Source organism: Chrysemys picta, chromosome 4, assembly GCF_011386835.1.
Source record: "Chrysemys picta bellii isolate R12L10 chromosome 4, ASM1138683v2, whole genome shotgun sequence".
Lineage (NCBI taxonomy): Eukaryota > Metazoa > Chordata > Testudines > Emydidae > Chrysemys > Chrysemys picta.
In genome coordinates, this window is record NC_088794.1 from 41,917,184 (window position 1) to 41,932,155 (window position 14,972).

Genomic DNA, 14,972 nt, shown 5'->3' on the forward strand with positions numbered 1-14,972 from the left:
TTCCCTCTCCCCTGCAGCCTCAGCTCCCTGTGCCGCCGGTGCAATGCTCTGGGTGGCGGGGCTGTGAGCTACCGGGCAGCACGGCTGCCTGTCCTGGTGCAGCTGTAGCGCCACCAGTGCTCCAGGCAGCACAGTAAGGGGGCAGGGGAGTTCGGGGTGGTGGTCAGGAGGTGGGGGTGTGGATAGGGGGTGGGGTGGTCAGAGGGTGGGGAACAGGAGGGTTGAATGGGGGCAGGGATCAGGGGGCAGTCAGGAATGAGAGGAGGGGTTGGATGGGGCGGCAGGGGGCAGGTCAGGGGCAGGGGGTCTGGGTGCGGTCAAGGGACAGGAAGGGTTGGATGGGGCAGGGGTCCCGGGGGAGCATAAAGGGGCGAGAAGCGGGGGGAGGGGGTCAGATATGGGGCCGGGGCTGGGCCACACTTGGATGTTTGGGGAGGCACAGACTCCCCTAACCGGCCCTCCATACAATTTCAGAACCCCGATGTGGCCCTCAGGCCAAAAAGTTTGCCCTCCCCTGCTATAGACTGTGGCTCTGACTACTAGGTCTAGTCACCCAAGACCCAGCTGTGACAATGATCAAACCCAGAAGTGCTTTCAGGTTTGGACAGCTGTGTCAGGCTAAGCTTGGCATTACAAACCTGCTTGAAAGGGGGACGTATCCTTTCAGAATATGGAGTGTCCTTTACAGTTTTGTAGCCCAGGAAGCTTACTGACCCAGCGAATGTGTAGGCAAAAGTTTTGTATAGTTAGAGTACTTAGAGCAGTCAACGTTTTGCTTTTAAAGATCTAAGCAGACACTATAATTTTTCCCCTTCTTGAGATGATTGGAAGATTTTAGAACTGTCAAAAATAAAACGTCAAATGCAAATATAAACCATAACAATGGAATAAACTGTCTAAAAACACTGACCTTCACACATTCAGTTTCATTAAAGGGTGGGCAGCTGATGGAAGATGTAATTAAAACTGGTCCTACTGCTGTGGTTGTGCAGTCATACTTCATGCAGTTTGAAATCCAAGTAGTACCAGGCTGTTTAAACATTGTAAAATATCACCATCATCAGAACTTGGAACAAAACGTCACAAGTTGTTATTTTTATTTCTGAAAACAATGCAATTATACATAGTCCTATCTGAATTAACACAAAGATACCTCCTGCAAAATACAATCTAGATGGAACTTTTTAAGCATAAAATTATAGTGAGGATCACTAAAAAGCTTAATCAAGATGTAATCTATTTCAGTGATATAGCAAGAGAGCCTATTTTTCTGTTTGTTTTTACATTTTTTTAAAGAGGCATCCGTTCAATTATTATTGTTGAAACATAAATGCATTGCTAATATAAGGCTAAATATGTCCTTCAATGCACATGCAATGGGAACCATGCCCAAGTCAGATGTCAGAATTTGCATATAGCATCTAGTTAAGTTTTGGGTCACTTCTCAGTATTTTCAAAGGTAATTTTTTTTTTTTTTAAACAAAAACTTACCTTAAAATTGGAGACTGTCCCATTGCTGAAAGTGTGGAGACAAGATACATTCTTACAGTGACCACAGCAGGTTGTTAAATCTTTTGGAGGCTCATATTCTTGATTCTGCAAAAATCAAACATGTTAGTCCTGCTCTATAACAAGACAGAGAATAGATATTACAGTTGTTTTTAATATATTGATACCATGTTAGTGTCACGGGTTAGATTTTCCAGACTGGTGTGAAGCTTTTAGAATTACTATTTTACATGTCACTCTACCGCTTATACACTCACTTTTTATAAGATGTTACTGAGCTTGAGCCAGCTTTCATTGCCATCAATGCAAAGAGACTGACTTTGAGAGATGAACTGAGCCCTTTGCAATTTTGAAATAGTGCATGTGACTGCTTAGCCAACAATCAATGTGCTTTTGAATTCTGATGTATTACACATTGTAATCAATAGGTATTCAGGAAAATGCATACATTAAAGACAGAGAAAAAGACTTTTGCTGTGGATTAATTGACAGTATTTTGTACAGAGACAAGATGGCACTTTGGTTGTGTGGGGGATGGGGGTGGGAGGTTATATAGTTCATTTTTACAGGATTTCTAGTAAAGTTTTTCTTCATTTTTACAAATATTTAGCTAGATCCAATTTCTAGTTGGTATTTGCGCACCAAAGAAGCTGAGGCTAGAGGGGAAAGTGGGGTAGAAGTGTTCTATTTCTTCTCTAGGAATTTATACCTCTCATCATGATATCTTAGTGTTACACACCACTACTGGCTCTTCTGAAGCCAGAGATGGGCCCCAGTTCTGAGCCCCCTTGCATTCTCTGGACGCTCAGATCATCATCCGGACTTTCAAGCTAAGTCATACTTCTATAATGGGCCAATGTAAAAGCCCTATATAAGCAGCCCTGAGGAAGTTCAGCTCCAATGTGGATCTGAATTTTGTGGCAAAGTCTAATCCCAACTCATAGAGCGGCTGATCCACACGTCCTCCAGGAGTAGAACTGAACAGGGGTTATTCTGGGGTGATGTCTAGGGTTCAAAAGTTAAGTCTGCTTAGTTTACCATGCATATTCTATGATCCAGCCAGCCACAGCCTCCTATATCCCCAACTCATGCAGATTACTTTTGCAATAATAATTTGCACAGGAAAGCACTGCATAGGTCTAGGCCAGCCAGCATAGAGAAGCACTAAGTTTGCTGCATTAATGGGGGCCAGAGTTTGACCTTAAGTTTACATTATTATTAACAGTACACAATTTTAATCAGAAGAGCTACAATAGATCATTAAGGAAGTAGCTCATAGTTGGTTAATCTCAGCACCCAGTTCCTATGAATATAATCAGCGAAAGTCATAGTTTAATCAAGATTACTAAACACGATACGAATGTCTAAAATTCGGAATTTCTTACAGTTTCACACTTGATGACACAGTTTGTCCAGGAGATATTTATCCGATAGTATTTGGTGGAGGGATCAATCATGTTTGTGCAATAAGAAGTATGGCAAATGCCATCAGGTGTGTGTTCCATAATTGTCTGTCCAGGACGAAGTACTCCTCTCTCGTTACTCAGACACACCTTGTCTCTCACTGCAACAGTATATAAAAATATACAACACACTCACACAAATCACTTTGGCTTTACAACAGCTAAGCAAAATGTAATGTTTATTACAGAGTGACTAGGAAGTCAAAAGTTAATTTGGTGTTTAATATATCTTTTTTTAAAAAATAGGGTCAGATTCTCAACTGAAGGAAATTGGCATGGTTCCATTGACTTCAATACAGCGACACCAGTTTACACCAGCTGAGGACCTAGCCCTATAGCTTTAATAAGAATGTTTCATTGCATTCACTACAGACCCAAAATTGTTCCTACCATAATGATGCCTGATATGTAGAAGTTGATAGAATATTCCATTATTAGGAGCCTTAAAATGACTGCAGGCAAAAGGCCATACAATCAGTGCTTAATTTGTGCTGGGGCTTGCCAGGACTGAGCCCCCGCACCTCTAGGCTTGGCAGTTCATAGCCCGGCACCTCTGGGTTGCTGCGTCAGTTATGAAAGCAAAAAAATTGCTTGAGCCCCAGCACCTAATTGCTTGATCCCGGCACCTCTTTCATTCCAAATTAAGCCCCGTATACACTCCTCTGGCTGTATACATCTGGGTGAAAGGGAAACACACTGAAGTTTATATAATGGAGACGAATTCCTGACATACAATCTTATCAGGGTACAACATAAGAGTTTGAACTTCACACATACTGCAGTCTGCAGATCTGCAGGAATTGAAAGTGGAGACCTAACAGATTGCATTTCATGTGCAGTGTTGTGCTTTGCATCTGCCCTGTTTCTCTTTGAAACAGGACTGGATCAAAGCAAATTAACAAACAGTTAATGCGTGTCAGCAGAGTGAATGCAGGCAATAGAGCATGGCAGGCTAGCACAGGATAAAATCACACCCCAGCTTGCCAAGAACTAAATGTTTGTGTAGACAAGCCCCTAGACCAGAAATAACAACATGTCTTTGCAGAAGGTGCCACTGACTCCATCTAGACAGGCACACACCTGCAACCCTTAATAGTGGCTTACTGAGTACCTTGTGTGAATTCCTGCTCCACAGAGCAGCACAAGTCTGAGGCTCTTCTGGCCCCATTCTTTACTTTCTGAGATATGATTCTGCACAGCATTGAGCACTGTGACTTCCATCCTGCAAAGCACTTAAGCACATACTTAACTTGCAGCACCTGTGCCACAGCCTCACAATGGATCAATGGAACTACTCAAGGGCTAGAAGTTAAGCATATCCTTTACATGCTTTGCTGGGCTGGGGCTAGTGCTCAGTACTGCAGGACTGAGCCCCGGGAAGAGAAACATGCTGCTTGAATTAGCTGTTCATCAGCATCTCAGCACTGCCTCAACTCATGTCCCCGATTGCCCTGCTCTGCTCTCCTGCTGTGGGAATTATTTCCAGGTATGCAGGGGGAGGCTGTACACAACTATGCAGTTAGTGAGAGCCTAACATGTACCCTCCTTTTTCTCTGTTTCATCCCACAACCCTATGTGTGGGTATGTCAATGAATTCTTGCCCCTCGGTGCCAGGCTTCAGAAGTGAATGCATGGTCCACAGCAGGTGATCCACCCTTAGCACTGTAGGGGATATGTCTTTGACACAAACTCTTCTCTGACTTACCGCACTTGTACTTAGTACAGCCACAAACATTTTCTGTGCTGTTCTGAAACTGTTCATCTATCTGCAGTTTCTCCCCCTATCCACACAAAAGAAAAAAAGATAAATGTGATGTCACAAACAAGTGTTTGCCTGTTTGATTTTTCTCCCTTAAACTTTCGCTTCAGGGCTAAGTAGCATAGTTAATACACTAGTCTCTTACCTCTGAAGCCTTGAGTGGAATCTGACTTTGGTCACTCACAAGTGAAAATTAGTTTAGTAGCTGTGACTTAGTGGACATTTGTTTGTGCCTCCAAACTGAGAATGATTACAGTATAAGAAGAGTTTGAAACTGAAGTGGAAAGGCCATGGCAGGTCAAGACCGAAATCCAGTGGCACACCTGTTAATGGAAATCTGCCTACTGTATGGGCCACGTCATTTGCTGGGATAACTCCACTGATGTGAATGGAATTATACAAGCAGAGAATATGATCCTACGTTTTACATTGGCCAATTTTCTTTCATATGCATTAAGATTAATCAAATTCATCCCTTCCTTCCCCCCCACCCCACTCCAAACAAACCTCTAAAAACCTATTAATAACTGCTTTATTGTTAGCTTTTTCTAAATAGTTAGACTATAATATTTCATGGAGAGAAAAATACTATTTGTTCATTAAGATGTTAAATTACATTTGTTATTGATTATTCCAAGGCAAGGATAGTACCTTTTTCTGGATAAAATAATCACAGTGAACTCAAAATGTATTCATCCCGCGAAGTAATTAAGCATGTGCCAAACCTTAAGCGCGTGAGAAGAATGCACGTAAGCAGTCCCATTGAAACATGACTAAGTGTTTTACTGACTCAGAGCCTGATGTTTAAAAAACACTGACATATTCATCATGACAGGACAGTATTAAATTAATGATAATGTAAGTGTTTAATTTCTGACAGAATAAATGCCAAATCCTGCCCTCTGATGTGTGCATGCAGTTCCCGTGTATGTATATTTCAGGGCAGGATTTGATCCTAAAAAAGAAAAGCAAATTGATACCTGCTAGTCATTGTAGTCTGCATGATATTTTTTTCTTAGATTTTAAACCATGTTTCTAATAACAACTGAAATGTTCATGACTAACATTTCAGCTATATTATACCATAATTATCTAATCTAATCTATCCACTAAAGCAATGTAAAAAGAGGAGAAAGATAAAGAAGTTCATCATAATTTACTGACACTTTAAATATTTTTGCTAAGAAAATTCTAAAATAATTAATTTTAACAAGACGGATTCCATACCAGTTTGCACTGAGGTTTAGCAACTGTATCACATTCACACTCTAAAATAAAACAGAAAAACAGAAATTGTCATTCAGAAAAGTATCTTGCCATTTGCATTAAAACAAAAAAAGTGTCAAACAGCCCCAAGTACTCACTACGGAAGCCCTGCTGGCTTTTGAAACATCTCCTGCTGAGCCCAATACTGTGGACACAAATTGCACCTGACTTCTGTTCCAGCCTGACCCCCAATCCCAAATAAATGGATCCTATAGACCATTTTGCCCTGTAGCTATTAGAACTATTTATTTTACGATCTCTCTGAAAAAAGAAAAAATCTGGTAGATTGAGAGATTCCTTGCTTTGAGCTGGCTACTCCCTAGTTCATCTGCGCACCAGCACCTCTCCTTGTATCCAAAACAGCCTGTACCCTGGGCAGGTTAACAGCTGAATAACTGATTATTTTGTAGCCTTCAGGCTAAAAGGCCACAGAGATCTTGCCAGCTCAACAGGATCTAACACAGTTAAAATGAAAACAGATAATTTTACCACATGTACGATATGGACAACACTTTTCTGGGCTCCAAACTTCCACCAAAGACATCCCTAGTGCACACTGGAATTCATGGCAACGATAAGTTTCACAAACTAAAAGAAAGAAAAAAATACCTTCAACATGTGGTTCTAAATATATATATATTTTTTTGGATGAACAGAAACACAAAGCACAGGCAATGAATTGCTCACTCATGAAAAGCTCCAGCTGGGGCGGGGTGTGAAGAGTTGCATTTAAAATTGTTTTACAATGCTCCATGTTGATCTCGGTTAATCTCCACTATTCAGTGCCAGGAATGACCAGTACCCATGCATGACATAGATGTATAGATGCTGCTTTATGAACATGATATTTTAAACATTATAAGAGTATAGGTTCAGCACTGGAGAGGACAGAATTATATCCCAACAGCAGGAGAGATATATCTATTCCACCATTTATAGCACTGGACATTTATTACTAGGAAATTTAGTGCAGTGACTCTACTATTTTCATTTAAGAATCACACACACAAAAAATCAAATCAAATCAACTTACCACACTGGTATGCAGGGCAACATCTATCCGTAGTGTTGCCATCCACGGTAAGCACTTCTCCTTCCTGACATTTTGGTATCTGATCAGAGCAAACCCCACATGCTGAAGAAGACAAAGATTTAAATACAAGAAAGGAAGGGAACTGAAAATGTTATTGAGACATAGCACACAAGATCTTATTAATTGTAACTGTATTTTGCCTGCTGAGTCACTCAGCTGTCTTACAGCACCCTCAGTCTGCCTGAACATAAATACAGTACACCCTCGCCATAATGAACCCCTGGGAATCCAAGCCATTTGTTTGTTATAGCCAGGGGTTCGCTATACTGAAAGAGCACTGCTGGACTGATACCTCAAGCCCTGCAGCAGGAGCTAAGAACTCCTCCAGCCCTGGGGCCACAGCCCGAGCAGACAGCTCTCTACCCCCCCGCCGCAGCCCCAGGGTCAGAGAAGCTCTCAGCTCCCTGCTGCAGTGGCGGGGCTCCAGGTGGGATCCAGGGACCAGGTTCACGATAGCCCAAGGTTCATAATTGTTAAAGGCTTTATAGTGAGGGTGTACTGTATCTTTGATTCCCAACAAAAGGCTTTATCCCTGACACCTGTTGTATCTTCTTACTTGAACTTGCAGCAAAAACACAGTATTGAATTTTTGGTATCACAGGCATTTCTAGTTGAAAGATTTATGACATCAGACAGGCAAAAGGACAATGGGTTGTGCAGGAGAAAGCTCCACACTCAACACACAGCTTCCATCCTAACAGAGTGAGCACAGAAAGCTGTCAGCAGTGAAGAATTCCTTTGGTACAAATGCATTTAAGGTTTGTCCCAGGTGGAAGTCTTTACTGAAACCCCAGCTATTTGACACTTTGTGTCTGTAGTCATTTATGCGCCCTTCCCCCCCCCCACAAGTACATATACCGCAACCCAGTTCTGAAGGCAGCGCCACACCAGCAGCAGCACAGAAGTAAGGGTGGCAATGTGAAAAGTCATCAATATCACTTTTCACAGCAGACTTAGCGCCACATTGTCACTTCTGCGCTGCTGCTGCCTCCTGGGGCTGACAGCTGGAGCCCTGCCACCTCTTGGTGAGGGAATGGAGGGAGCGGGGGGAAGGAAAGCCCGAGTCTGGGTGGTGAGGCTCCAGCTGTCCCGTTTATCCCTGCCTCACAGGTGAGCCCCAGCCACCCAGGGCTGACAGCCAGAGCTCTTTAAAAAAAAAAAAAAGGCACACTGCTTATGCCTCCCTTGGGAGCCCCCTCCCCCATAGTTTGAGAGCTGCTGATCTACACTATGCATGGCCCCCACTGGCCCAGCCCTTAATCTCCCTTCCATGGAATCCCCAACTCTGCTACAACAACATGCAGGGCTGTTTTGCAGCTCCCCAAAAAAACGCACATGGGATGGTGTCTTCCGTTTCCCTTGTCCTATACACACAACAAACAGTTTTTAAATGGCATCTGGGCTTTCCACTGCTGTGTTGGGTGCCCCACTGTGGCCTTAAATGATACGTGATTATCCAGTTATGCTTGTCTATATGCTAACACACACAGTTACATTAAGTGAAGATATCATACCACATATATAAGATATGCAGCAGGTCCCCTCCACACGAGCAGCAATCAGGGTTTGGTCTTCTCGGCAGCTCTGACTCTGCTCCACTGGTTCACACTTGGATGGGTCACATTCTGAAACAAGCACAAAACATTTTTTGTTAAATGTCAATCTTTGGGCAAAAGTATGGTACCCCCCCTTGCCTGAGAGAGCAAAGGGGGGGAAGGCACTATAGCATCACCAACGCCAAGCCAATCTCAGAACAACATATCTATGTATTTAGATTTATGAAATAATAAACCAAAAGGCACCTACATCCCAGATTCTGGACTCTTTTGTGTAAATAACATTCTCCGTAACCACTCATCTTCATCCCTTCAACTAAATACACCACAGAGGAAGGTAAGTAGACAACTACATCATGAAAACTGAGTGCAGAAAATAAAGTGAAGGGAAGAGCACAGGAGGAATTTCTGTCTCTTCTTACCTAAGACTGGGAGGAGGAGAGCAGCTGAGTGGGGTTTCCTGAGCCATCTGTGCAGGACAGTCACAGACAGAACAGCTCAGGAGGTAGCAAACTCATCAGCACTCTTTACATTTGAACTAAAGAAGGAGCTGCATGGACTAACCTTAATGCCTGCTTCCAGACACCAGCAGGCAGAGAGGAGACCATAGTCTTGCAACCCCAAGTCCCTGGGACATAGCCCTTTAGAGCAGAGGAACACAGGTAGGCATGTTAGTCATGCCCTTGCCTAGCACTCTACAGAGTGCTAGATCACATTTCTGCCTGATCCTTACACAGAAGGCTCCTTTGCCAGTGCACCTGCACAAGATGCACTAGAATCCAGCCCTGGGTTTACAAGTGAAAGAGAGCTCTGTATACAGGCATAATGATGATGTCTGCACTGACATTTTTTTCCTGTGAACCTCAATCCATTTTTGCAAATGGTTTATAGTTTCACTCCAAAATTTTCACAGAATGAAATCCTGCAAGAACCTCTAATCTGTAGCACATAAGAATAAGTTTGAATATTGTAAATGCAGACATTTCTGCCAAAAACAGTTCTATGTTTTTATTTCTTCATAAAATACCTACCACAAGTGTAATTGGGACAACAGGAATCTTCACGATAGTATGTGACTAGCTTTTCCAGGCCCTTACATTCAGGGATAAAGGATTCACAAAAGCTCTGATTACAAACTATTAAAAAAAACATACAAAAAAGAAATGATGAACTTCTACAATATTCAGTACAGGTCTCTTATGCTAAATAGAAAACATCAAGTTGTGTTTCTGGTTCATTGTTAAAAAAACCCCAAATAATAATAAAACACATGCAAAAAGGCTAATAGTGGGATTTTTAAAAGTGCTCAGCATTAGCCTAACTCTCACTGGAAGCAGAGTTAGGCTAGAGCTGAGCACTTGTGAAAATCCAACTTTAAAAATCTATTCCCCATGGAGAACTCTTTGCAACAATCTGATCTCAATCTGCCATAGGCATGAACAATGATAGTAACTTGCAACCTTCGCTCTTGAATGTGGGATCTTCTAGAAATATATGAATATAAAAAGTTTCCCTAATTCTGATATGATTTTTTGCTACCAAGTTACTTTGCAAAGAGGGTAAATGATCGCTATATTTTTTCCAAATTAGGAATTATTCTGTTGATTTATTTGTATTGACTAATTAAAAGAATCTATAGACTCTAGCCTATAACTGCTTTCAATAGTTGCTAGATGTAGGATTCATTCAAAAAAGCAACAAATCCATCTGCAAATTCAGATCCACATAAAGAAGCCAGGCAGCCACTATAAGAATTTTCCTGCATAACAAATCAGCTTTCACCATTCTGACCTCCAAAATAGCATGTGTAGTATAAAAACAAACCATAGCACAAAGGAAGTGGGATATGCCAGAAAGGACACTTCATATTTTCATATACTTTATAAAGGATACTTACTGCAGATCTTTTGAGGACAACAGGTCTGATCATCAGGAACAATCAGGGCCACTTCCCCAAAGCGCTGACAGTCTAAATCGTGAATATCTGAGCAGTTGTATTCCACAGGAATAATGGTCTCATTGTCAACACATTTGTGCATGCAGCATCCGCTAAGGGAGGTTTTCCAAATCTCCCCTACTGCGTGGGGTGCTCCCGAACTGTCTGTGCAGGCTAAATAATTGCAATAGAAGACAGAAATTTTTAATGCTGTTTCAGAGTTGACCATCTTGTTGTTCTATGGCATGTGTGTGATTGCAAACTAGTGTCGGGATCTGGCCAGTGTTGACCACTCCAAATGTAAGAGGGAAGATGGGTGTGAGTCAGCATCGCTGGGAGGACATGCTGCAATGCTGGAGCTGTCACTCCAGAGTACCTCTGAGTTAGGCATCATCAGCCCAGCCATCAGATAGGGAACTCCACTAATTAGTGAGGCCTGCTCAAGAATGTGGTCATCACTTGACAAATGGCAAAAATCAAAAAGGGGAGATCAATACATACCACACTTCTCTTCTGGAATGCAGAGAGCAGAGTGAACACGGTGAAGAACAGTCCCCTCAGAACAGACACAGCCCTCTGTCAGCACGGAGCAGGACTCTGAATCCTGAGGAGTGGGCTCACCATTCTGACAAGTGCTTGGAATGTCACAGGCAGCTATACAGGCCTGGTAGGAGGTGTCTTCTGAGCAGGGAAAGGCTAACAAAGAAATAAAACACTTAAAATAGACCACATTTTGAAGATCTATAGCACATAAGGGTATTGTCTGGTACAGAAGGACACAAACAGGGCTGTGTGAAATTCCCCCCGTTACATTGATATGCATTGCTCAGCTCCTATATGCAATCAGAAGTGATCAACAAATCTACACAAAATTGTCAAGAGCAAACTTTGTAAACAATTTAACTCATTTTCCCTCCCACATAACATATTTTCCCCAGGCAATAGCTAGCCTTTTTGGGGGCAGTGGGCAGAGGGCCAGAGAAACCATCCCAAAACACAATTTCTTCTCCCTCACAAACCAGTTCAGATTTTTAAAACATTTAAGCATGTAGGTTTATCTTTAAATATATTTGTATTGAAATAGTTTGAATATTTCCCAGAGGAAATGAAATGACAAATATCTTGATTACTGTAGCATCTGGCACAGGGGTGGTAAACCTGCATCTCCAGAGCCACATGCGGCTCTTCAGAAGTTAATATGCAGCTCCTTGTATAGGCACCGACTCCGGGGCTGGAGCTACAGGTGCCAACTTTCCGACATGCTGGGAGATGCTGGCTCTGCCACAGGCCCTTCCCCCACTACACCCCTTCCTGCCCCCTCACCTGAGCCTGCAATGCCCTTGCTCCTCCCCCTCTCCCCAGGAGCCTCCTGCATGCCATGAAACAGCTGATTGGGAGGTGCGGGGAGGCGCTGATTGGCGGGGCTGCTGGTGGGCAGGAGGAGCTGGTGGGGGGGACTGATGAGGGGCTGTTGATGTATTACTGTGGCTATTTGGCAATGTACATTGGTAAATTCTGGCTCCTTCTCAGGCTCAGGTTGGCCACCCCTGGCTCTGGCAAAGTTGCAACAAAACTCAACACCTTTTCACCCAAACGATTATGAGTAGAACTACTGATATGCTGACATACTTAGTAGCTATTGGCATTAATGATTCTGTTGGATGATACATATTGGTGCGGTGTCTTTTGTATCCAGTACAAACTGCTTTTTCATGTTCTTCTCTTCTAACAGCTGCAAATATGGTTACATGAGGCATGTGACTGGGTAGTCGGTTTAAATGACAACATCTAGTCTCTAGTTTACAGCAACTCACTTTGATATAGTTCTGTCTGCAGAACACCTAAGATGAGATCCTCAGCTGGTGAAAATCAGTGCTTCAATTTTCACAATTTTACAGCAGTTGGGGATCACTCTTCTTTTAAAATCTCAAATCTTCTATTTTCACTTGCAGTACAAAACAATGTGCTTGCTTTAATCATACTTCTTGAAAACCTTAGGAGAATATCACTCTTCTTTCACATATGGTAGCTCTTTACAGGTTTATCGATGCTAACGAATAAATGAGAAATTTTATTAAATGAGTGTTGTGGAAGGTCATTGTCCTGCAACGACCAGCTCATAGCATTGAAGGGAGAGATTTTTAGTTTTAATAATGGTCAGTGTCCTTACTCTAATGGTTTCTATGATTATTATGCGTACATATTTCCTAAAGAATCTACATTGGCAAGGCTACTAATGTTAGCCAAAAATGGATCATCATTTCTTGGTCTGAGAGTGGTGGGGAAAGGACATTAGTTCTAAAAAGTTGTGTTGAGGCCCTGCAAGTCTGCAGTCTGATCAGCACAGAGTGCAGCATGCTCACTACACCCCTCGATGTGATGATGCCTAACCCACACAAAGTTGCTAACTGGAATGATGGCCATGATGGGAGGTCAGAACGCAGTTTACAGAGGGAGTGCTTGCTCAGGAATGGGGAAGGCTCAAGTTAAAACAAATACCCTAAGGGTTAGTTTGAAGAGGGAATTGATTTTACTCAGCTCATCACTACCAAAAATACTCATGATACCCCACAGGAAATATCCACGATGCCCCTATAATCACAGGATTCTGGGCTCTTAAAAAGTGGATCACAACACATCTCCATTTAGCGACCAGAAAATATGAAGACGATTTCACTGTTTTTGCCTACTACGTACCCCCAGCAGAGGTCACTATGGTATAACAATAAAAGAGGGTGATGTCTCTTCACCAAATTTCAAATACTTGACTATATTCCAAATTTATTTTGTGAGCTCTATAGTAAAATAATAAACTGCAAGTTAGAGCAGTATCAGTTGAGAAAGTTACCAACCCTACAATCTGCTTTGTAGTTCACAGTTTTCTATACTCAGACTGTATTTTTACTTAAAAATCCTTGCCCAAAAATACAGTCCCTTTTATTTACAAAGATATCACATATGCCTGTCTGAAAGATTTTTATTTGATTTCCAAATACTGTGTGGCATATATGTGTGTGTGTGTGAGTGATTGCACGCATATATACTGTATATAAAAATATCATATATGTCATGATTTTAAAGTACTGTTTTCCACAGAACTTTCCCTGTTCCATTTCTATTATATCATTCTCCTGGGCCATGCACTCCTTCATCTACAGCACCTACAGATGGTAGCTGTAATCCACGTATATTCATACTGGTATGTACAGACCATATTTGTCTCTGAGGCATTCTTTAATACTATTTATGAAGAAGTATTCATTCAAGATCCTCTTCTCTCTCTCCAGTTAGTGCCCTTTACTTTCCAAACACCCTCTTATTGCTGCAGTCCTTCCTCCAGCTAAAGAAGGCTGGGTGAAACTTTTTTCAAAGCTCTTTAGTGTGAATCTGAGAATGGGCCAGAGAGGCTCACACCAGAGCAAGAGGAAAAAAACATCCTTTCCATTGTTCACTCTCTCCTGCAGATATCTTAGCATGCTACCACCTGTCTTTGTTCTAGTTATCTGTCTAGATTCTAGGTAATAGATCATTCATCACCATGGCATCTGAGCACTTATTAAGCAAGAACTCTGATCCTAAATGTATTGTGATGCTGCAAAGCAGGCAGATCAGCTAATGTGATCTATTTCTATAAACACACCACACTAAAACACATTGCATTATCTTTGACTTGCAATAACTCATGCTTTAAAGAAACCTCATGCAATACACCTTAGAACATAGTACTTACAGCAGTAATCTGAACTTCTCCACTTTATGCAGATATTAAATTTGTTACACATGGCCACATAGGCAGCCAGTGCTACACAAGGATTCTGAATGTATTCCACATCTTGAACCCACAGGTCACAGAATAATTCAGGTGGAACCTAATAAATAATAAATACATGGATTAAAGTTGCACAGTGAATGTACCTTCATATCATGATGCAATAAGGTGAACATCTCCACTACTTTGGGGATCCTATCATGCAATTATATGAGCTAGTGACAGGGAAATCACAAGGTCTGCCCGGCTGGACGGAAGGTACAGAAGCGGCATTGGGCACCCAGCCTTCCCAAGTAAATGAAGAGGATTTATTTTCCAAGAGCATCCAAAAATGAACATTTCTGAATGTAAAGAGAATGTAGGGAACTCTTATTTTCCCTGAACCAAGTAATTTGGGATGCTTAGGGCAAAAAGTAATACTATTCTTCCCAATGGGAGGCATAATCATTCTTGTCATGAAATACCTCATTCTCTGTTTTTCTTCCTTTTCCCCCTGTATTTCCATCTAGACGTTAGCCTTTCATCTAGCATTACCCTCCTATTTCATGTGTGAGAATGCAGGGTATCTAGGTGTAGTCTCCTCTAGAGAGAGACATCTAGAAGCAATGATAAGTTTCCAGT

The 14,972-nt window shown here is 41.9% G+C and overlaps 1 protein-coding gene across 1 annotated transcript in view; it reads right to left on the reverse strand.

Annotated features, from left to right (window-relative positions):
• The window catches only part of OTOG (otogelin), a 169,766-nt gene that overhangs the window by 16,200 nt on the left and 138,594 nt on the right, over positions 1-14,972 (reverse strand). The window contains exons 41-52 of the mRNA XM_065592102.1: positions 14,313-14,451; positions 11,084-11,278; positions 10,544-10,756; positions 9,678-9,782; positions 8,605-8,715; positions 7,031-7,132; positions 6,487-6,585; positions 5,959-5,999; positions 4,678-4,753; positions 2,895-3,073; positions 1,492-1,596; positions 911-1,030 (exon numbers count right to left, since the gene is read on the reverse strand). Coding sequence (XP_065448174.1) covers positions 911-1,030; positions 1,492-1,596; positions 2,895-3,073; positions 4,678-4,753; positions 5,959-5,999; positions 6,487-6,585; positions 7,031-7,132; positions 8,605-8,715; positions 9,678-9,782; positions 10,544-10,756; positions 11,084-11,278; positions 14,313-14,451 — 1,485 coding nt within the window. The remainder of the gene's footprint in view (positions 1-910; positions 1,031-1,491; positions 1,597-2,894; positions 3,074-4,677; positions 4,754-5,958; positions 6,000-6,486; positions 6,586-7,030; positions 7,133-8,604; positions 8,716-9,677; positions 9,783-10,543; positions 10,757-11,083; positions 11,279-14,312; positions 14,452-14,972) is intronic.